Below are 19,129 nucleotides of genomic sequence, written 5' to 3'. Positions count from 1 at the left end.
ACGGTGGGCCAGAGTAGTGACCCAAGCCACTGCAGTGACAACACTGGATCCTTAACCTGATGCACCTCAAGGGAACTCCTATGTTAACTTTGTATTCAGCCAGATCTTATTAGGACTCAAAGCTTATCTGAAAATTGTGATAGGTTTTCTATACGGTCAGTTATATTTTCTGCAAATGAGAATATTTGTTTTATTCTGTATTTAAAATTTTTCTTTTTCTCACAATAATGCATTAAACAGGACTTCTAGTTTGCTGTTGAGTGTCTTACTCTTGTGCCATTCAACATTAGTAAACATTAGACGTTAGTAAATATCTTCTAAGTCCCATTTATAAGTGTGATGATATTTGTTACAGATGTTGATGGATACTGTTTATCAGGTTAAGGAAATTCCCTTCTATTCCTACTTGGCTAAGAGTTTTTTTTTTTTTTTTAATTTTTATTTTTTTGTCTTTTTTTCTAGGGCCGCACATGTGGCATATGGAGGTTCCCAGGCTAGGGGTCTGATCAGAGCTGTAGCCACCAGCCTATGCCAGAGCCACGGCAATGCAGGATCCGAGCCATGTCTGCAACCTACATCACAGCTCACGGCAACACCGGATCCTTAACCCACTGAGCAAGGCCAGGGATCGAACCTGAAACCTCATAGTTCCTAGTCGGATTTGTTAACCACTGAGCCACGATGGGAGCTCCTTTTTTTTTTTTTTTTTTAATAAAAAATGAGAGTGGAATTTTATTGAGTGCTTTTCCAGAATCTACTTAGATGATCATAGATTTTCTCCTTCTGTCTGTAATGTGGTGAATTATATTAAGAGATTTCCATGTTGACCCATTCTTTCACTCCTGGGATAAACCCTGCTTGATCCTATTATCAGTTTGGATTAAGTTTGGCTGTAACAGGGCCTCAAAAGTGTCTTCAGTATATTTCTCACTCACAAGAAGGAAAAGCCTGGATGTGGAAGTTCTGTGTCAGGACCCCAGGTGCCTCCTTGCTGATCTTCCATCCTTTGTCTGTCACCACATATTCAGGGAGCCGATGCTCAAGCCCCATCCTGTCTGCATTCTGATCAGTACCAGGGGGGCAGAGAGAAGGAGGGTGCAGTCCTTCCTTTTTAAAAGACTTCCTGGGGAGTTCCTGTCATGGCTCAGTGGTTAACGAATCCGACTAGGAACCACAGAGAGAAGAATGGGTGTGTGGACCTCTTAACAGTTTTTGTCACGGTCTTGCTCTATTGTTTTTAATATATACATTGCTGGATTTTGGAATAGGTGTTACTGATTTATTTAGGGTTTTTAAGAGTTCCCATCGTGGCTCAGCAGAAACGAATCTAACTGGTATCTGTGAGAATACAGGTTCAATCCCTGGCCTGGTGCAGTGGGTTAAGGATTGGGTGTTGTTGTAAGCTGTGGTGTAGGTCTCAGATGTGGTTCAGATCTAGCGTTGCTGTGGCTGTGGTGTAGACCAGCGGCTACAGCTCTGATTTGACCCCTAGCCTGGGAACTTCCATGTGCCTTGGGTGCGGCCCTAAAAAGACAAAAAATAAATAAATAAGATTTTTATATGTATGCTCATAGGTGAGATTGGCATACAATTTTGTTTTCACTGTTGTTATTCAGATTCGGTTCAGGTATTAAGGTTATGCTAGACTCCTAAAATGAGTTTGGTAGTGTTCTCTGTGTTTCTGTTGTGTGGAATAATTTGTAGGAAGCAGGAATTAACTTTTTCTTAAAGGTTTTGGCAGAGATTGCCTATAAAACTCTCCAGGCCTGATGCCTTTTCAGGATAGGAGAAGGTTTTTGAAGAACAGCTTCAGTGTGTTTAGCGGTTATTGATCTATTCTGGTTTTTTCCTCTTGAGTCAATTTTGGTGATTTATGTTTTTCTAAAAAATGGACTGTTTAACAAAGCGTTGACAGTTTCCAAAATCTTTGGCACACATATTCTTTCTCATGGTATTAATTTTATAAATGTTTATCATATTCTTAGGTTATGCCCCCTCCCTTTTTATTCCTGGTGGTATATATTTATACCCTACTTCTCTTTCTTGATCCATTTTGCACAATGTTTGTATAGTTTGTCATTTAAAAAACATACCAGAAATGGAACCCATGCCACAGCAGTGACAGTGCCATATCCTTAATCTGCTATGCCACCAGTGCACCCCTAACATATTTTTAAAATTATGTATTTTTAGTCTTTAAAAGAACTAGCTTTAAGTTTGGGTGAGCATCTCTGTTGTTTTTCTTTCATCTTTAATATTTCCTTCTACTGCTTTTGTGTTATTATTTTCCTTCTACTTTTTTTTTTCTAGCCTCTTTACATTACTTCTTTTTTTTTTGCTTTTCCCTTTATTTGGCCATGCCTGCAGCATGCGGAAGTTCCCAGGCCAGGGACTGAACCTAAGCCACAGCAGCCACATCATGGATTCCTTAACCACTAGGCTCCCAGGGAGCTCCTGAACACTATTTCTTATTTTTAAGGCTATAAATGTCCCTCTAACTATACTGCTGTATTTGCATCTCATAAGTTTTGGGATCTTGTTTTCATTGTTCAGTTGTAGCTTTCATCTTAACTTCCTTTTTAACTCATGAATTATTCAAAAGAATTTTTTTTTTAACTTTCCAAATGTATCTTTTTGCATAAGGGGCTACCTTTTCACTGTTTTGTTTTGTTTTGTTTTGTTTTGTTTTTGGTCTTTTAAGGACTGCACCCAAGGCATGTGGAAGTTCCCAGACTAGGGGTCCAGTCAGAGCTGTAGCTGTCGACATAAGCCAGAGCCACAGCAATGCGGAATCTGAGCTGCGTCTGTGACCTATGGCACAGCTCTCGGCAAAGCCAGATCCTTAACCCACTGAATGAGGCCAGGGATCAAACCCATGTCCTTATGGATACTAGTTGGGTTCGTTAACCACTGAGCCATGACAGGAACTCCTACCTTTTCACTCTTGATTTGTAAATTTGCTACCTTGTTGGTCATGGTGCGCATTCTGTGTGATATTTATTCCTTAGAATTTGTTGAAGCTTCCTCCATCGTATATACATGTCATGTGTATATATATTATATATGATCAGACTTATAAATTATACTTTATACATGTATATCTTTGATTTTTTTTTGGATGTTTGACCTACCAGTTAAAAATGTCTCACCACGATTGTGAATGTGTCCATTTCCCTGGGAATTTTATTTATTTTTCTTTAGTTTGAGAGTATGTTGTTTAGCATTCAGGCTTAAGATTGTTGTATCTTCTTAGTGGGTTGGTCCTTTTATCATTAAATAGGTTGCTTTTCATCCTTACTATTGGTTTTTGCCTTGAAGTCATTTTAGATATGTTGCTTGTAAGAGCAGTATGGAGCTAGAATTTAGTAGACTTATTTAATCTCTTTATGTATTTTTTGATTACTGATTTGTTTGGCTTTATTTCTATCATCTCTTTAAACATTTTCTATTTGACACATTTTTCTTTTGCTTCCTCCTCCCTTGCTTTTCTGCCATATGTTGAACTGATCAAGGTGACTTTATTCTCTTGTTCCCTCCACTGGGTTGGAAGTTTACATTTTAATAGTGATTTCCTTCAAATTTAAAACAAATATACTTACTTTCATATTTTTCTATTAAAGTCTAAAATTAGTATTTCTACCCTGAAAGAGGCACAAAGCAAGAACCTTGGAACGCTTTAATTTCCTTCTTAACTCCCTCCCCCCATCTTCCATGTTAATATTTGTCTAACATTTGATTATACCTCTTTAAAAAACTCTGCCAAGTCAGTTGTTGTTATATCTTTTATGGTTTAATAGTTTGGACGTACAAACATGTTTTAACAATTTATGTGTTCACTATTGCTTGTTGCTGCCCACTGCTTCCTCCTGGGTTCAATTTCCTTTATGCTGAAGTGCTACTTGAGCTTGGGAGCAGTTTTAGAGTTAATATCTCCGCCTGAGGTTTCTGTATTTCACTGGTACTACTCATTCAGACCCCACACCCACACACAGAGCAGCCTTAATATTCTGATTTCTCGGCATCCTACCTCCAGGCCACATACCTGAATCATGACGTGAGTTTTCTAGTCCACGTTTGTAAATGAGACGACCTTTATTTTGTCTGCTGGCTTTATGCATGGGGTCTCCTTCCAGGTCCCCAGGATGCAAAGACTTGGAGTCTCTCCTTTTATATTCTTGGTGTTACCAGGTAGCCTCTAGCATATGTCTGGCCTGATACTCCTGTGGCTCATTTGGCTTAGATTCCCTTTCACCTCTCTGATTTAGAATTTCCTTTTTCTTTCTGGAACCTGAAGATTTCTCTTTCTTCTTTTCAAGCTTGGCATTGTAGCAACTGCCTTTTGGGCTTTCTTTTTTTTTCTCTCTTAGTGGGGCCACACCTGCTGCATATGGAAGTTCCCGAGCTAGGGGTCGAATTGGAGCTGCCACTGCCGGACTACACCGCAGTCTGCAGCAACGGCGGATCCGTAGTGCGCTGAGTGGGGTCAGGGATCAAACCTGAATCCTCATGGACACCTGCTAAGCCACAACGGGACCTCCTGGACTTTATTTGATGTAGCATTTCTGTATGTTTCTATATGTGCGGTATTGGGGAGGTGGGAACTTCCCAGGTTGGTTCATCCTGCCCTATTGATCAATTGTCTGGATAAGGCTCATGGCATCAGATACAGAGAGGAGTGGAATGATTTTGGAAGCATTTGAAGTGAAGTCAAGGAAGGGTGGGGACAGGTGGAGCCTGAGGTCTTCCTTTCTCTCAAGTAGGTGCTGGGGAGGCCTTGATGGGGTGGGCTGGAGGGAGGAGATAGTGTTGGACAAATGTCTAAAGAACTGAATTGCTTGGGACAGGTGATCACACTGGGAATCCAGAGGGGGTGACAGGTGGGGAGAGAAGAAATCTGGCGCATCTTTCTGGCCCAGTTCCCCTGCTTGTCTGCTGAAGGCATCATTAGTTATACACCTGCATTTGTCCTTTCTGTCCCTTATGTCCCTGGCACTCTAAGTCTGACTTACCACACACCATGACCCAACTGGTACATAAAAGTGAGCCATGAATATCAGCAGCCTTTCCAGACACACATCCAGGTCTAGCCCCCCACCTGCTGCCACCCCATTTTCTTAGATTGTCTTGTCCTTGCTCTCGTCTCACTGGTCCCAGTATTTCTCTCTGTCTCTCTTTCTCTTTCTCTGTACTTTGGTTTAAAAAATTGCCAGGGAGGAAAGGTTTCTCCTTTTTTGCCTTTCAGGTGTTCCCTGCTAACCTACTGGGTGAGAAATTCGGATTTATTTCCCTTTATTCCTGGGAGTTGTCTGTGGGTCCTTTCGGTTGTGCATCATCAGTGATGACTTGGCTTAGAAACATATAAGCGTTGGGGTTGGCACCCCTTCAGCTCCATCTCCACTGCACCCCCGCCTAAGATTCATTTGTCCATAGACATTTATTGTATCCCTATTATTTGTCAACTATTGTTCTGGGCACAGAGGATACAAAGGTGAGCCAAAGCAGACACAGCCCCTGGCCTGTGAAGCTTGCTGCCACATTAATCTAAGAACCTCATAAATGATGTAGAAGTTCAGCCGAGCAGGAGCCACAGAGGAGAGGCATGTACATTATGAGCGTGTATAGTTGGGGCTTTGACGCAGTCAGAGGGGTCAGGCATGGATTCCCTGAGAAGGTGACATTTGAGTGAAGACCTGAAGGATCAACAGAACTAAGTGAAAATGGGAGATGAATGTTCCAGGCAGAAGGACCAGCAGGTGCTAAGACCCTCTGGTAGGAGGGAGAAACAGTTGGAGTTCCCATTGTCGTGCATCGGAAAAGAATCCGACTAGTAACCATGAGGTTGTGGGTTCAATTCCTGGCCACGCTCAGTGGGTTAAGGATCCGGCGTTGCCATGAGCTGTGGTGTAAATTGTAGACATGATTCAGATCCTGCATTGCTGTGGCTGTGGCCTCGGCCGGCAGCTGTAGCTCCGATTTGACTCCTAGGCTGGGAACCTCCATGTGTCATGGGTGTGGCCCTAAAAAGCAAAAAAAAAAAAAAAAAAAAGAAAGAAAGAAAGCCAAAAAAACCAAAAACAAAAACAAAAGGTTATCAGCTCCATCTCAAGGCATCCTACAGCACCTGTCTTCCCAGACCCAATGTACTCTGGGCTGTGATAAAAGAATACATCCAGGAGTTCCCATTGTGGCTTGGTGGGTTAAGGATCTGACGTTGTCTCTGTGAGAATGAGGGTTTGATCCCTGGCCTCACTCAGTGGGTTAAGGATCCAGCGTTTCCTTAAGCTTCAGCATAGGTTTTAGATGTGGCTCAGATCAGGTGTTGCTGTGGCTGTGGTGTAGGTTTAGCTGCAGTTCCAATTCAGCCCCTAGCCCAGAACTTCCATTTGCCACAGGTGTGGCTGTGAAAAAGAAAAAAAAAAAAAAAGAATGCATCCGGTGCCCTTATTGGATATTAGAAGTCTATTGCTAGAGCCCTTTGAGAACATGGAAGTCATGTGATTTTTGCTTCTAACTCTCTCTAATCAAGGGATCTCCTTGTATCTTCCACTTCTAGATCCCTTCCATTAAGATTTTAATCTTAAATTCCTGAGTTAGCAAAAACAAAACAACATAAACAAGAAAAAAACCAGCTATCCAATTAAATTTGATTATCATGTAAATAGGAAATACTTCTTTTTGGTATAAGTATTTCCTAAATGTTGCATAAGACATACTGAAAATTATCTGTTATTTATTTGAAATTAAAATTTAACTGAAGTCCTATATTTTATCTGGCAGCCTTACTCAGCCACTTGTGCCCAATCAGGGCTACCTGGAGAACTCTGTGTAGGAAGTCCACCCCTTTCTTAGCATCATGGTCATTTCTGGCTTTGGAACCTTGGGGAGGGAATGTGCTGAAAGAACAGAGCTCCTGGAGTGCTGGGAAGGAAGCACATCCTCATGAAGTTATAGTCCAAGAACAGGCCTTCAAAAAAGCAATGAATTGCTGAATGACCACAAGCCTTGGGTGTGGACACTGCCTCCCTTCCTCAGCTATCAGCTCCAGAATGGTCATGACTCTCCCTAAATCTCCCACCTTAGCGCCACCTTGGCATCACTGTCATAGCCCCCAGGCCCTGTGGTGGACCTGGGAATTCCTGATTGATTGTGTATTTAAGCTCTTAAGATGCCTTCTCAGAGAGGGAGCTAGAACAATGGCTGAGCCTTGCTGAAATGTCCCAATCCGTTCCCCCTCCCATCCCCACCAGCCTACTGCCAGGTACTCCTGGCAAAACCTTTTGACAACCTCTGGATGTTGAACATTCTTTGGACACCGAGTCTCTTGGGATGAGTCAGTTTCTTCCCAGAGTCTTCTGTGCTATCCATCAGAGAATCATGGTAGAAACATTTCCCTGAAGCAACCATGATAACCGCTTCCAGAATCATCAGCAGTCTGATCATTGTCACCCTAAAGGACTTGAGAGGAAGAGGCCTCCTTGACCTCGTTAAAATGCTCGGGGAGAAAATATCATGAAAGGCATTGTTAGGTATTAGTGATGATTCATAATTGAAGCCAGTTTCTACCCTTGTATTTGCAGCTATTGGTGAAGACCACAGCAGATGCTGCCAAATCCAAAACTAAATAGGGACAAAAGCCTTGGACTTCACTACCCTGAAAATGCATCTGTTACAGTTAGGATCAGTTTTGGCTGTCAGTTGCAGAAAAACAATGTCTTAAATATGCTAGAAGTTTATTTCCTTCTTGCTTAGAAGTCCGGAGAGAGTCAGTTGAGAGCTGGTAGTTGATCCACAGTGTCAGGACCCAGGCTTCTTCTGTCTTATTTCTCCTCCATCCTTAACACTTGGCTTACATCCCATGTTCCAAGATGGCTGCTTGTGGTCCAGCCATCACATCTGCATTCTGGTCAGCAGGGAGGAGAAAGGAATAAAGAAGGGTATGTGCTCTCCATTTAAGGACCTTTCCTGGAAAGTCGCACATACCACTTCTTCTTATATCCAATGAGCTAAGAATTTAGCCACCTGGCTACACCTCGTTGTAATGGGGATTGGTGAAAGAATCTTTATTTGAAACGGCCATGTGTCTAGCTTTAAATTGTGGGATTTGAGAGTTCTCTGGTGGCTCAGTGGGCTAAGGATTTGGTGTTGTCATTGCTGTGGCTCAGATTGCTGCTTTGGTGCCGTTTAAATCCCTGGCCTGGGAACTTTTGCAATCCACTAGCCAAAACCAAACCAAACCAAAACAACCAACTGGGGGATTCTGTTACTAAGGAAGAAAGGGGAATGGATATTGAGGAATGATTTGTATGTAGTCTCTACCATCCTTCCTTCCGACCAGCCAACCACTCAACCAAGGTTTATTTGAGGAATTGCCCAATTTAGTAAGGGAGAGAGAGATTTACATACGTGAACTAATTACAATACAATGTGATAAGGAGTAAAAGAGAGATTTTATTCAGAGTGCTGTGGGAGAACAGATGGAAATGATCGGCAGTAACTACATTATTCGTGATAATCAGTAACTACAAGACAGCACAACGGTCTAATTGGGTTCTCAGTGCTCCAGTCCCATGATTTTATTTGTCCATCTCCCTTTCTTTTCAGTGTGGGCTCCAAACCTTCCCGCCTCACCATATAGTGATTAACGTTTACCATGGGCAGGCCAGGTGCTGTTCGAAGTTTTTTAGATATGCTATTTCATAGCAATCTTATGAGTAGGTGCTGCTGTCATTCTCATTTGTAGATGAAGAAACTGAGGCACAAACTGTAAAGCTGGGTTGGTTTTGGACCCAGGCAGCCCCTCTCCAGACTCCAGAGCGTATGTACCTGCTTAACCCCTCCGCTAGCCTGCCTCCCCTAAGGCTGTTCCTTCTTATTCCCTCTCCCAGTGCCCCTCCCCGCAATCTCCAGAGACTGCCTCCCTGCTTACTTCATTAAAATGACTGAGGTCCAGTGGTAGGACCTCTCTTCACTTCCCACCAACTTCCAAATTCCTTGCCTCTCCTCCCTTGCCTCCTCCAACAGTCCTGCCCCAGGGGGTGAAGCATCTGTCTTCCTGATTAAAGCTGCCCCTCTCCCTCGGTCCTAGGGAAGCAGTGGAGTGTAAAGGTTTTAAGAGTGGGCCTCTGCTGACTAACTACACTAAATTGATAACCATCTGGTCTTAGGAAGTCACGTCGCTTCTCTAAGCCTTAGTTTTCTCATCTGTAAGGAGTGACTCTAACGTGAGGACGCAGCATATTTATTCATGTAAAGTGCTTTGCTTAGCACATACTAACTATTCAGAGGATGTTAGTTATTATTTAATCCCCTTCTATCTGGTCCTTGGATTACTGCCTCTCTCTTCTCTATCTTGAATTGACTACTTTTTACAGGTTGTATTAGTTACCTATAGCTGCTGTAATGAATAGCCACAAATTTAGTGGCATCCAATGATACCTTTTTATAATCTTAACATTTCTAGCGGTTGCAAGTCTGAACTGGGTTTCACTGGGCTAAAATCAAGGTGTTGGCAAGACTGATCCCTTCTGGAGACCCTGGGAATCATCCATTTTGTCACTTTTTCCAATGTATGAGGCTGGCCACATTCCGTGGCTTGTAGCCTACTTCTCTCTTCAAAACCAGCAGTGGTAGGTTGAGTCCTCACTTCCCATCACTCTAGCCTGGATCCCGTTGTCCCCTCTCCTTCTCTGACTCTGCGTTCCTGCCAGCCTCTTCCACTTAGGAGGACTCTTGATTAAAATGGATAGCACAGGATTCCATCTCAAATCCTCGATGTAATTATTTCTACAAAGTCCTTTTTGCTATGGAAGGTAACATAGTCGCAGGTTCTGGGAATTAGGGCATGACTTCTTTGGGTGGCAGTTCCTCTGCTTACCTCTTGGGGATATGGTATATGAGAACTGTCCTAAACAAAATGCCTCCTTCACCCCCCATCAGCTCTATTGAGATATAATTGATAAACAACCAGATTACCCCTTCCTTAAAGGTACACTGTCTTCTTTTCTTTTTTTCTCCCTTCTCAACCAAGCCCTTTTGGAGAGTTGTCTTGCTTAGTTTTCTCCACCTCCTGACAATCCCTTGTCCCCAAACTCCACCAGACTTTATTTATTTATTTATTTATTTTTGGCTGCGGTGTGCAGTGGCTTGATGTGGGATCTCAGTTCCCAGACCATGGGTTGAACCCAGGCTATAGCAGTGAAAGCACCAAATCCTAACCATGAGACCACCAGGGAACTCCCTCCACCAAACTGACTCTTGCCCTGATCACCAGTGGCTTCCTTATGGCCAGGTCAGTGGATACGTTTCATTCCCAACTGGCTGCATTTTCCAGTTGGCTGCTCATTCCTCCTTGAGACTTTTGGGGGGGATTTCCCCCCCCCATCCCGTGTCTGCCTTTAGGTAACTTTCTCCTGGTTTTCTTTCTCTTCCTCTCTGGCTTAGACTTGTCTGGGACTGCATAGGCTCCACTGGCCCCTGAAATGTCTGTGTTCCCCAGGGCTTTGCAATGTTCCATTGTTCTTTTCTGGGGTGATCTTATCCCACACTACCGGTTTTATTTATTTATTTATTTATTTTTGTCTTTTTGTTGTTGCTATTTCTTGGGCCGATCCCGTGGCATATGGAGGTTCCCAGGCTAGGGGTCCAACCGGAGCTGTAGCCACCGGCCTACGCCAGAGCCACAGCAACGCGGGATCCGAGCCGCGTCTGCAACCTACACCACAGCTCACGGCAACGCCGGATCGTTAACCCACTGAGCAAGGGCAGGGACCAAACCCGCAACCTCATGGTTCCTAGTCGGATTCGTTAACCACTGCGCCACGACGGGAACTCCAACACACTACCGGTTTTAAATGCCACTTGCACAAGGATGAGCAATTCTTGCTTGTGCTGTGCAAATCTCTGGCTCCTGGCTGGAAGTGTTGGTGAAAATTGTGTTTCCAGTAATCCCATAATTGCCTCAATTTCTCTGGCCTTCCTTGAAGTAGACACGGTGAGAGAGCTCCTTGAGCTGAGAATCATGAAGCCCAGGATCCTTGTGCTTCTGTTCCAGACTGTGTGACCCGTTTCCATCAAGACAGAGGATGGATGATACTCTCAGGACCCCTCAGAGGACAATGAAAGGCGCAGACTGAGTGACACTAAAGGATGGACCCATGTGTCATGGGGGTAACAGGAAGGAAAATAGGGAAGGCAGATCTTCAGTGATGTATTTACTAGGGCAAATCCCACCTTTACCTGTGTGTTTTTGTGATTGCTGGAGCTCTGAAAGAGCCAGAGATGAACTGGAGCTCAAAGCACAACAATTTCAAAGGGAGCCAAAGTGCATCCTAACAGTTCCAGTTAGACACACACACTCTCACCAGAAACAGAACGATGTAACCAAAGAGTGGGGCTGCTTCCAGATGCAGGAAGATGGCTGAGAGAGGAACGGTGCTGAGGATGGTGTCAGAGGCAGTCAGGAGGCTCACGGAAGAAGAGGAGGCTTGAGCAGGGAACAGACAGGGAGTGAGGAGGAAAGCTGTTTTAGGTAGGGCAATAGCAGGTGCAAAGGCTAAAGTCAGGGCCACTATAATATACATGGGGAACAAGGAGGGTGCAGGGAAGATGAGGCTGGAGAGCACTGCATCTGGAGTACTCGCCAGCACTGGGTAAATGTGGGGAGGAAACCTGGCCTTTGTCTTGTTGACAACGGGGAGCAATGGCAGGGTTTGGAGCAGGGGAATGAGTTGGGCAGAGGTCCGCTTTAGGAAGATCACTCCTCTCCCGGGTGCTGGAGAGATGGGTGAGGAAATGTTGGGCCCTGGATCCAACATAAAATATGCAAGGTATAATTTTATTTTGTTTTATTTCAAAATTATCTGGGAGTTCCCATTGTGGCCCGGCAGTAAGGAACCCAACTAGTATCCATGAGGATGCAGGTTCGATCCCTATCCTTACTCAGTTGGTTGCAGACACGGCTCAGATCTGGCATTGCTATGGCTGTGGCATAGGCCAGCAGCTGTAGCTCCAATTAGACCCCTTGCCTGGGAACCTCCATATGCCTAGGGTACATCCCTAAAAAAAAGATCAAAAAAATATTATTATTATTTTTTTGATTGACGTATAATTGAACCACAACACTATGTAATGCCAGGTACAAAAATTTGATATTTCCATACATTATGCGACAATCACCATGATAAGTCTAGTTACCATCTAGACTTAGACGCCCACATAAAGTTATTATAATATTTTTTACTGTATTCCACATGCTGTACATTTCTTCCCCGTGACTCATTTATTTTGTAGCTGGAAATTTGGGGGGGGGGTTTGTTTGTCTTTTTTGTTTGTTTTTAGGGCTAGACCTGAGGCATATGGAGGTTCCGAGGCTAGCACTTGAATCAGAGCTGTAGCCACTGGCCTATGCCACAGCCACAGCAATGGCAGATCTGAGCCGCGTCTGCCACCTACACCACAGCTCAGCTCATGGCAATACCAGAACCTTAATCCACTGAGCGAGGCCAGGGATCGAACCCACATCCTCATGGATACTAGTCAGGTTCATTACCGCTGAGCCACAAAGGGAACTCCTGTAGCTGGAAGTTTGTACCTCTTAATTGCCCTCACCTGTTTCACTCATCACTCCCATCGGCAAGGTATAATTTACCTTGGCAATTACTGGTCCATTCCTATCATTTTACAGTGTACATGTTATGTATTTATATGGAATATGCAGTCATATATATCATATAATGTAATTTATACACACACACACACATTAGATGGCCCAGGTAGAGGGTGAATGACTTCCCAAAGGCCCAGAGCAACAAGGCCGACATTAGACTCGGATCTGTCTCCTAGTCTGGTGCTCTTCTATGCTCTACTGAGTGGAGACAGAGGTGGCTGAAATGAGGCTGATCTAATAGTCAAGGAAAGAATGGTTAGTCCTAACCAGGGCAGGACAAGGCAGGTGCCGAGGTGAAGGCCATGTGGGAGGCAATGCAGATATGTTCTTGCTTTTTCTCTCTCTGGGTGGGGGTTGGGACATAGGGTTTGGTTGGAGACCGCACATGAGTGCATCTTTCTTTCCTGGGTCCTGCAGCATCCTTCTGGGCCTGGTTTCTATGGCAACAGGCTCCCAGCAGGCAGCCTGCCAGCTGGAGGGAAGCAGGCAGGCAAAGCAGACAGGGAGAGAAGGCCTGGGCAGCAAGAGGAAGGTTGAAGTTGTGGGGGTTGGGGGAGTCTCCTGAGAAGCTGGTGGTGCCCCTAGACCTGACCCCCCAAGCCCCTCTCTCATCAGACCACACGAGGGTAGAGGTAGCTTAGGACGCACGGGCTTTTCTTTATGGTCCTTGCATTTCCAGACCTCAAACTTCCGTTAACCTCTCCCTGCCACCCCCACATCTCCTGACTCTCACTTCTTTAAGTATTATCTGACCCCAACCTCATGCTCCTCAGGGAGCACTCACTTCTTCATAGAAAAGAGCCCCTACACTGAACTCAGCAGGGGGGGAGAAAAGAACAAGGCCAATTGACTTTCAGTTTTGCATAAGATTTGCATGTTATTAATGCAAAGACAAGAAATTTCCAGGCCCTGTGTCTTTCCTGCCAACGACTTAATTCAACTCCACTGGCACCAACTGACTGTGTCTGGCCAGGCTCCGTTCTGAGCTAGGGGGTCCCTAGAGGAGAAGTCCTCCCAGCTGCAGCCCGCCCCCTCTCCCCCAGCTGCTCTAAGGCAGTTCTTCCTGATGTTCTAGCAGCTGGTGTGGTGGGAAGTTCTTGGGCTATGGAGCGTGGCAGTCCTGGCTCCAGATCCTGGCTCTCCTGTTTGCAGCTGAGTGACTGTGGGGCTCTCTGGGCCATAGGCTGAGGACATACTGATAGCATTGGTATAAACTAGCAGAGACATATTGTTTGTTAAAATGCTGAAATAGGAGTTCTTGTTGTGGCTCAGCTTAAGAACCTGACAATTTTTTTTTTTTTTAATTAAGAACCTGACATTAGGAGTTCTCATCGTGGTGCAGCAGAAATGAATCCTACTAGGAACCATGAGGTTGTGGGTTTGATCCCTGGCCTTGCTCAGTAGATTAAGGATTCGGTGTTGCCCTGAGCTGTGGTGTAGGTCACAGACGCGGCTCGGATCTGGCGTGGCTGTGGATGTGGTGTACGCCTGTGGCTGTAGCTCCGATTCAACCCCTAGCCGGGGAATCTCCAGATGCCATGGGTGCGGCCCTAAAAGTACAAAAGATTAAAAAAAAAAAGAACCTGACATTAGAGTCATGAGGATTTGGGTTCAATCCCTGGCCTTGGTCAGTAGGTCAAGGATCCAGCATTGCCACAAGCTGTAGTGTAGGCCGCAGATTCAACTTGGATCCGGTGTTGCTATGACCGTGGCATAGGCCAGCAGCTACAGCTCCAGTTTGACTCCTAGCTCTGGGAGCTTGCATATGCTGCAAGTTTGGCCCTAAAAAGAAAAATAAATGCTAAAATACTTGTGTATTCATTGGTAAAGAGCCACCACCCTGGACCTGCTGGGCCCCTCTGGTCTGGCCCTTAGTCCAGCTTCTGCAGGTGATGGCATGACACTTTGGCTGTGTCTGTCCGATTGGTATTTGCCACCATCTGTTCTGCCCAGGGAGTACAGGTTGTTAAATGTTTTGAATGTCGCCCCTATCCAGAAGCCCTGCAACAGGTAGGTATATTTTGTACCCTCTGGCAGCAAGGACTGATACATTTAAAGTCCGGGAATTAATGCCCATCACTTTGTAGGTTTCCTTTCTCATTCCTTTTCCTTTTGGCCTGGGGGTGCGGAGAGGGCTAAGATGAGATGCAGCAGGGGCAGAGATGACTGCCACCTCTCTCACCAGGCGGGCGAGGTTCAAGCGCTCCAACAGTGTGACAGCTGGCGTGCAGGCCGACCTGGAGCTGGAGGGCCTGGCCGGCCTGGCCACCGTGGCCACAGAAGACAAGGCCCTGCAGTTCGGACGCTCCTTCCAGAGGCACGCCTCTGAGCCCCAGCCCGGGCCCCGGGCCCCCACCTACTCAGTCTTCCGCACGGTCCACACGCAGGGCCAGTGGGCCTACCGCGAGGGCTACCCACTGCCGTACGAGCCGCCGGCCACCGATGGGTCGCCCGGCCCTGCCCCTGCCCCTACCCCCGGCCCCGGGTCCGGCCGCCGCGACTCCTGGATGGAGCGCGGCTCACGTAGCCTCCCCGACTCAGGCCGCACGTCCCCCTGCCCACGGGATGGCGAGTGGTTCATCAAGATGCTGAGGGCGGAGGTGGAGAAGCTGGAGCACTGGTGCCAGCAGATGGAGCGCGAGGCGGAGGACTATGAGCTGCCGGAGGAGAGTGAGTGAGGACACCGTGTGCGCGGAGAGAGCGTGGCTGGTGGGGCTGCAGCGCAATGCGGGAGGAGAGGCCTTTGGCCGGGAGTGACTGCCTTACTCACAGTTTGGTTGTGTAGCCCCAGGCTCTGGTGGCTCTCCCTTGGCAGCAGGGCATCCTGGGAGCTCTTGGAAGAAAGCAGGAGCAGCTTCAGAGGCCTGAGTGAGGACTGGGAAAGTGGGTGAAAGGGCTGGGCCTTCTGGGAGATGGCTGCCAGTCCAAGTCCATGGGTATCCAGGGGACTCTGTTCCTGTGTGGGCTGGGCTGCAAAGCCAGGTCTGATCCAGGTGTGAGACCAGGACTTCAGGCAGAGGGGGAGGCAGTGCTCAGTGTGGGCTCATGTCCCAAGCCTGGGTGAAGGAGATTCAGCCAGGAAGACAGGACCCTGCCTGAGAGAGGCCGTGACCCATCCCTGCAAGTCCAGTCTGAAGGGGGGAGACAGCCTTACCTTGGTCCCCAAGTTGATGAGAAGTGACTCGAAGACAAAAGCCATGCACATGACATGATTTAGTAATTCTTAATGAGCCGAGGAGTCATATGCTGGTGAGTGACAAAGTTCTGCCAACGGGTGATCCCTGAGCTAGTTCCTGGCCAAGGCTCTAGGACTGGGCTGGGGCAAGTTTTCATCTGTTCTCTGACATGGGACGGAGAGGACACAGGAGGATAAGGACTCATATGAACGAAGAAACATCAGTGTCTGGGGATGTTCGGTCTTCTTGGTGAAGTGGATAGAACTGCTTGTTAAGACCTTGAGGATGGGATGGGGAGAAGGCTGGAGGGGACAGATGGATAGACAGTGCCAGAGAACAGAGGGGTCAGAGTCATTCAGGGCAGACTTCCTGGAGGCTAGAGAAGGAGAGCCTCATTCCTCTCCCCGCATCTCTTTCTCCCCTCCAGTCTTGGAGAAGATCCGCAGTGCCGTGGGCAGCACACAACTACTCCTGTCCCAGAAGGTTCAGCAGTTCTTCCGGCTGTGTCAGCAAAGCATGGTGAGTGCCCGTGGGCATAGAGCTTACGGGAAGTGTGTATGCCTGGAGGTGAGACCCAGTGTCTGTGGCCATGAGGGAGAGGCCTGGGCTCTTTCTTGTCTCCTTGCCTCTCAGTCCCCACCCCACTCTTCCAAGGTGAGCTTCCCAACGATGAGAGTGGGTAGTGCTTTCTCTGGTCCTGGCTGGGGCTCAGCTGACTGGCTGCCTCCCCCCTCTGTCTCCCTTCACTGCAGGACCCCACAGCGTTCCCCGTGCCCACCTTCCAGGACCTGGCGGGTTTCTGGGACCTCCTGCAGCTCTCTATCGAGGATGTGACCCTCAAGTTCCTGGAGCTACAGCAACTCAAGGCCAACAGCTGGAAACTCCTGGAGCCTAAGGTAGGGAGGAGGTCCCTTCAAGCCAAGAGGCCAGACCCTTCCCAGAGAGTGTAGGGAGGAGAGGAGAACAGGAGATGAGAACGTGGGCAGCAGAGGCGGCCTTGGACAGGTAACGGTGACCATCTTCTTCCAAAATGACCACATACTTGGTCACTGCCTTCTGCTTGGCCCTGGTGCTCATTGCTGCTTGAGCTGCAAGAACCCTTTGGTGGCTGCAGCCACCTCAGATCAGAGGTAGTTTGAGAGAGCCAGAATGGCAGACTGCCCCCAGCTGGGGCCTAGCACAGAGAGGACATTTAGGGTCCCCTGAGCCCTCATCTCACTAGACCTTGTCAGTGACGGGGCCCAGCAACAGCCTGAAATGTGAACCCCCGTTTCCTTGCCTGGGTCGGAGAGGCCGCCACGCTAGGGACCCGGAGGGAAAGCTTCCACTCTGATGCGAGTTGTGGAAAACAGTTCCACCAGGGGGCGCTCGAGTCTTTTTTTTTTTTTTTTTTTTTTTAAAGTGTAAATTGTGGGTTTTGACCTTGGCAGAACCAGTACCTCTGAGGTTTCTAGGCGGGCACACGCTCCCAAGAACCGCTCTCACCGGTCAGAGGAGCGCGGTGTTAACCACTTCAGGCCCTGGGGGCGCGGAGTGGGAAGTCGGGCGGGATCCGGCGCCTAAACTAAGCCACCTCCCCTCTGCCGGCAGGAGGAGAAGAAGGTCCCTCCGCCGATACCAAAGAAGCCCTCGCGGGGCCGGGGCGTGCCGGTGAAGGAGCGCTCCCTGGACTCGGTGGACCGGCAGCGGCAGGAAGCGCGCAAGCGGCTCCTGGCGGCCAAGCGCGCCGCCTCCTTCCGCCACAGTTCGGCCACCGAGAGCGCCGACAGCATCGAGATCTACATCCCCGAGGCCCAGACCAGGCTGTGACCCGCCCGGCCCGCCCAGCCCGGGCCCGGGCCCGCGGTTTTCTACCCGTACTGTACACCCAGCGTCGAGGTCACTGTGAACGCGGGCCGCCCCGTGCGCCCGCCCCGCCGGCACCGCACGCCCCGGCCCCTCCTGCCCGTCACGCTCTCGTGGGTTTTTTACCTTCCTGACCCCACGCGAAGGCGCCCGGGCTGGGCTGGGGGCCGTGCCTCTCCACCCTGCGCCCCCACCGGGACTCCCCTCTTTCCAGGTCCGACGCTTCGTCCCCACCTCCTCCCTACGGGCACCATCTCTGCCATTACTTCCCCCCACGGGCCAGGCCGGGCCGGGTCCCCCATCTGGGCTCTGCGTCCCCCCCACCCCGCGGGGCTGGGCTTCGTGGGGAATCAAGCTTCGTGGCTTTTTATGAAGAATCCCGAACCCCGCCTAGGAGCCCGCCCCATCCTCCCAGGGGCTCTACCCTCAGCCCTCTGCCCACCGGGCCCAGGGACCACAGTGGCTGGACCAACCCAGGACCAGGGCGCCTGGGCCTCTCCCCTTTCCCAGCTGCTGGGAAGGGGAGATGGGGGCTTCCCCTCACCACACCTGTGGCTGTTCCCACATCCCCTTGAGTATCCCAGGAAAAATAAAACGGCAGAACTGCACTCGAGCCAGCTGCTCTATCGAGAAGAAGCCACCTCTGCCTATGCATGTTGGGGGAGGGGGGCGCGGAAAAGTGGGTGGAGGGAAAAGAGGCCAGAGCCCAGGCTCTTGGTTTGGGGAGAGCGTGACTGCCTGGGCCAGGTGGCCACAGAAGGACCAGAGCCCCATCGGAGGGGCCTGGGTGGGGTGAAGAGGGCCGTCTTTCAATTCCTATTTTCAGTCAGGTTTCCTTTCTCTCAGTCCCCCCAATGTTTCCCCAGAGAGGGAAGCCCAGAGCCCAATGCCTGGCCCACAGCGTGTCCTCCATAAACAGGGAGGGCTGATATTCTTCGACAGGGACAAATACTGGTGTCTCTCCTTCTAAGGGGTCAGTGTTGCCTCTACTCCAGAGAATTCCAGTTTCTGCTGTCACATTTTCTGATGCCTCCTGTGCATGGGCACATTGATGGGGTGGGGGGTGGGGGCAGAGAAGAAGAGAGGAGAACTTTTCTGGGAAGCTCTGTGGCATCCCAAACCCAGTAGTGATGGCCAGTGTTTATTGGGTGCTTGCGGTGGGTCAGGCAAGGGGTGAGTGCTTTACACGAATGCAGCTCATTCTTATGACAGATGAGAAAGCCGAAGCTCAGGAGAGTCCAAGTGCCCTGTCACAGGCAGGCCTAAGGGTGGGAGACCCAGGTCTGTCTCATGTAAGCCATGAGCTTTTAGCTCTACAGCCTTCTGAGCCCAGAAAAAGGCTGATGGCAGCTCCCACTTAGAAAGCCAACTTTCTGAGGAAAAACCTTCCAAAAGGTTGGCTGCTCTTCTGAGCCTCTCTGGACTAGCCAGTTCTTCTCATTCA

At 48.3% G+C, this 19,129-nt stretch overlaps 1 protein-coding gene across 1 annotated transcript in view; it reads left to right on the top strand.

The window, feature by feature from the left end:
• DLGAP3 (DLG associated protein 3) overlaps positions 1-18,293 on the top strand; it is a 41,012-nt gene extending 22,719 nt beyond the window's left edge. Inside the window, exons 8-11 of the mRNA XM_047790678.1 lie at positions 14,850-15,334; positions 16,268-16,359; positions 16,593-16,736; positions 17,431-18,293. Of these exons, the coding sequence (XP_047646634.1) occupies positions 14,850-15,334; positions 16,268-16,359; positions 16,593-16,736; positions 17,431-17,649 (940 nt within the window). The 3' untranslated portion in view covers positions 17,650-18,293. The remainder of the gene's footprint in view (positions 1-14,849; positions 15,335-16,267; positions 16,360-16,592; positions 16,737-17,430) is intronic.
• The last annotated feature ends 836 nt before the right edge of the window (positions 18,294-19,129 follow it).

Source organism: Phacochoerus africanus, chromosome 8 (assembly GCF_016906955.1).
Source record: "Phacochoerus africanus isolate WHEZ1 chromosome 8, ROS_Pafr_v1, whole genome shotgun sequence".
Lineage (NCBI taxonomy): Eukaryota > Metazoa > Chordata > Mammalia > Artiodactyla > Suidae > Phacochoerus > Phacochoerus africanus.
This window is presented reverse-complemented; position numbering and strand designations above follow the sequence as displayed.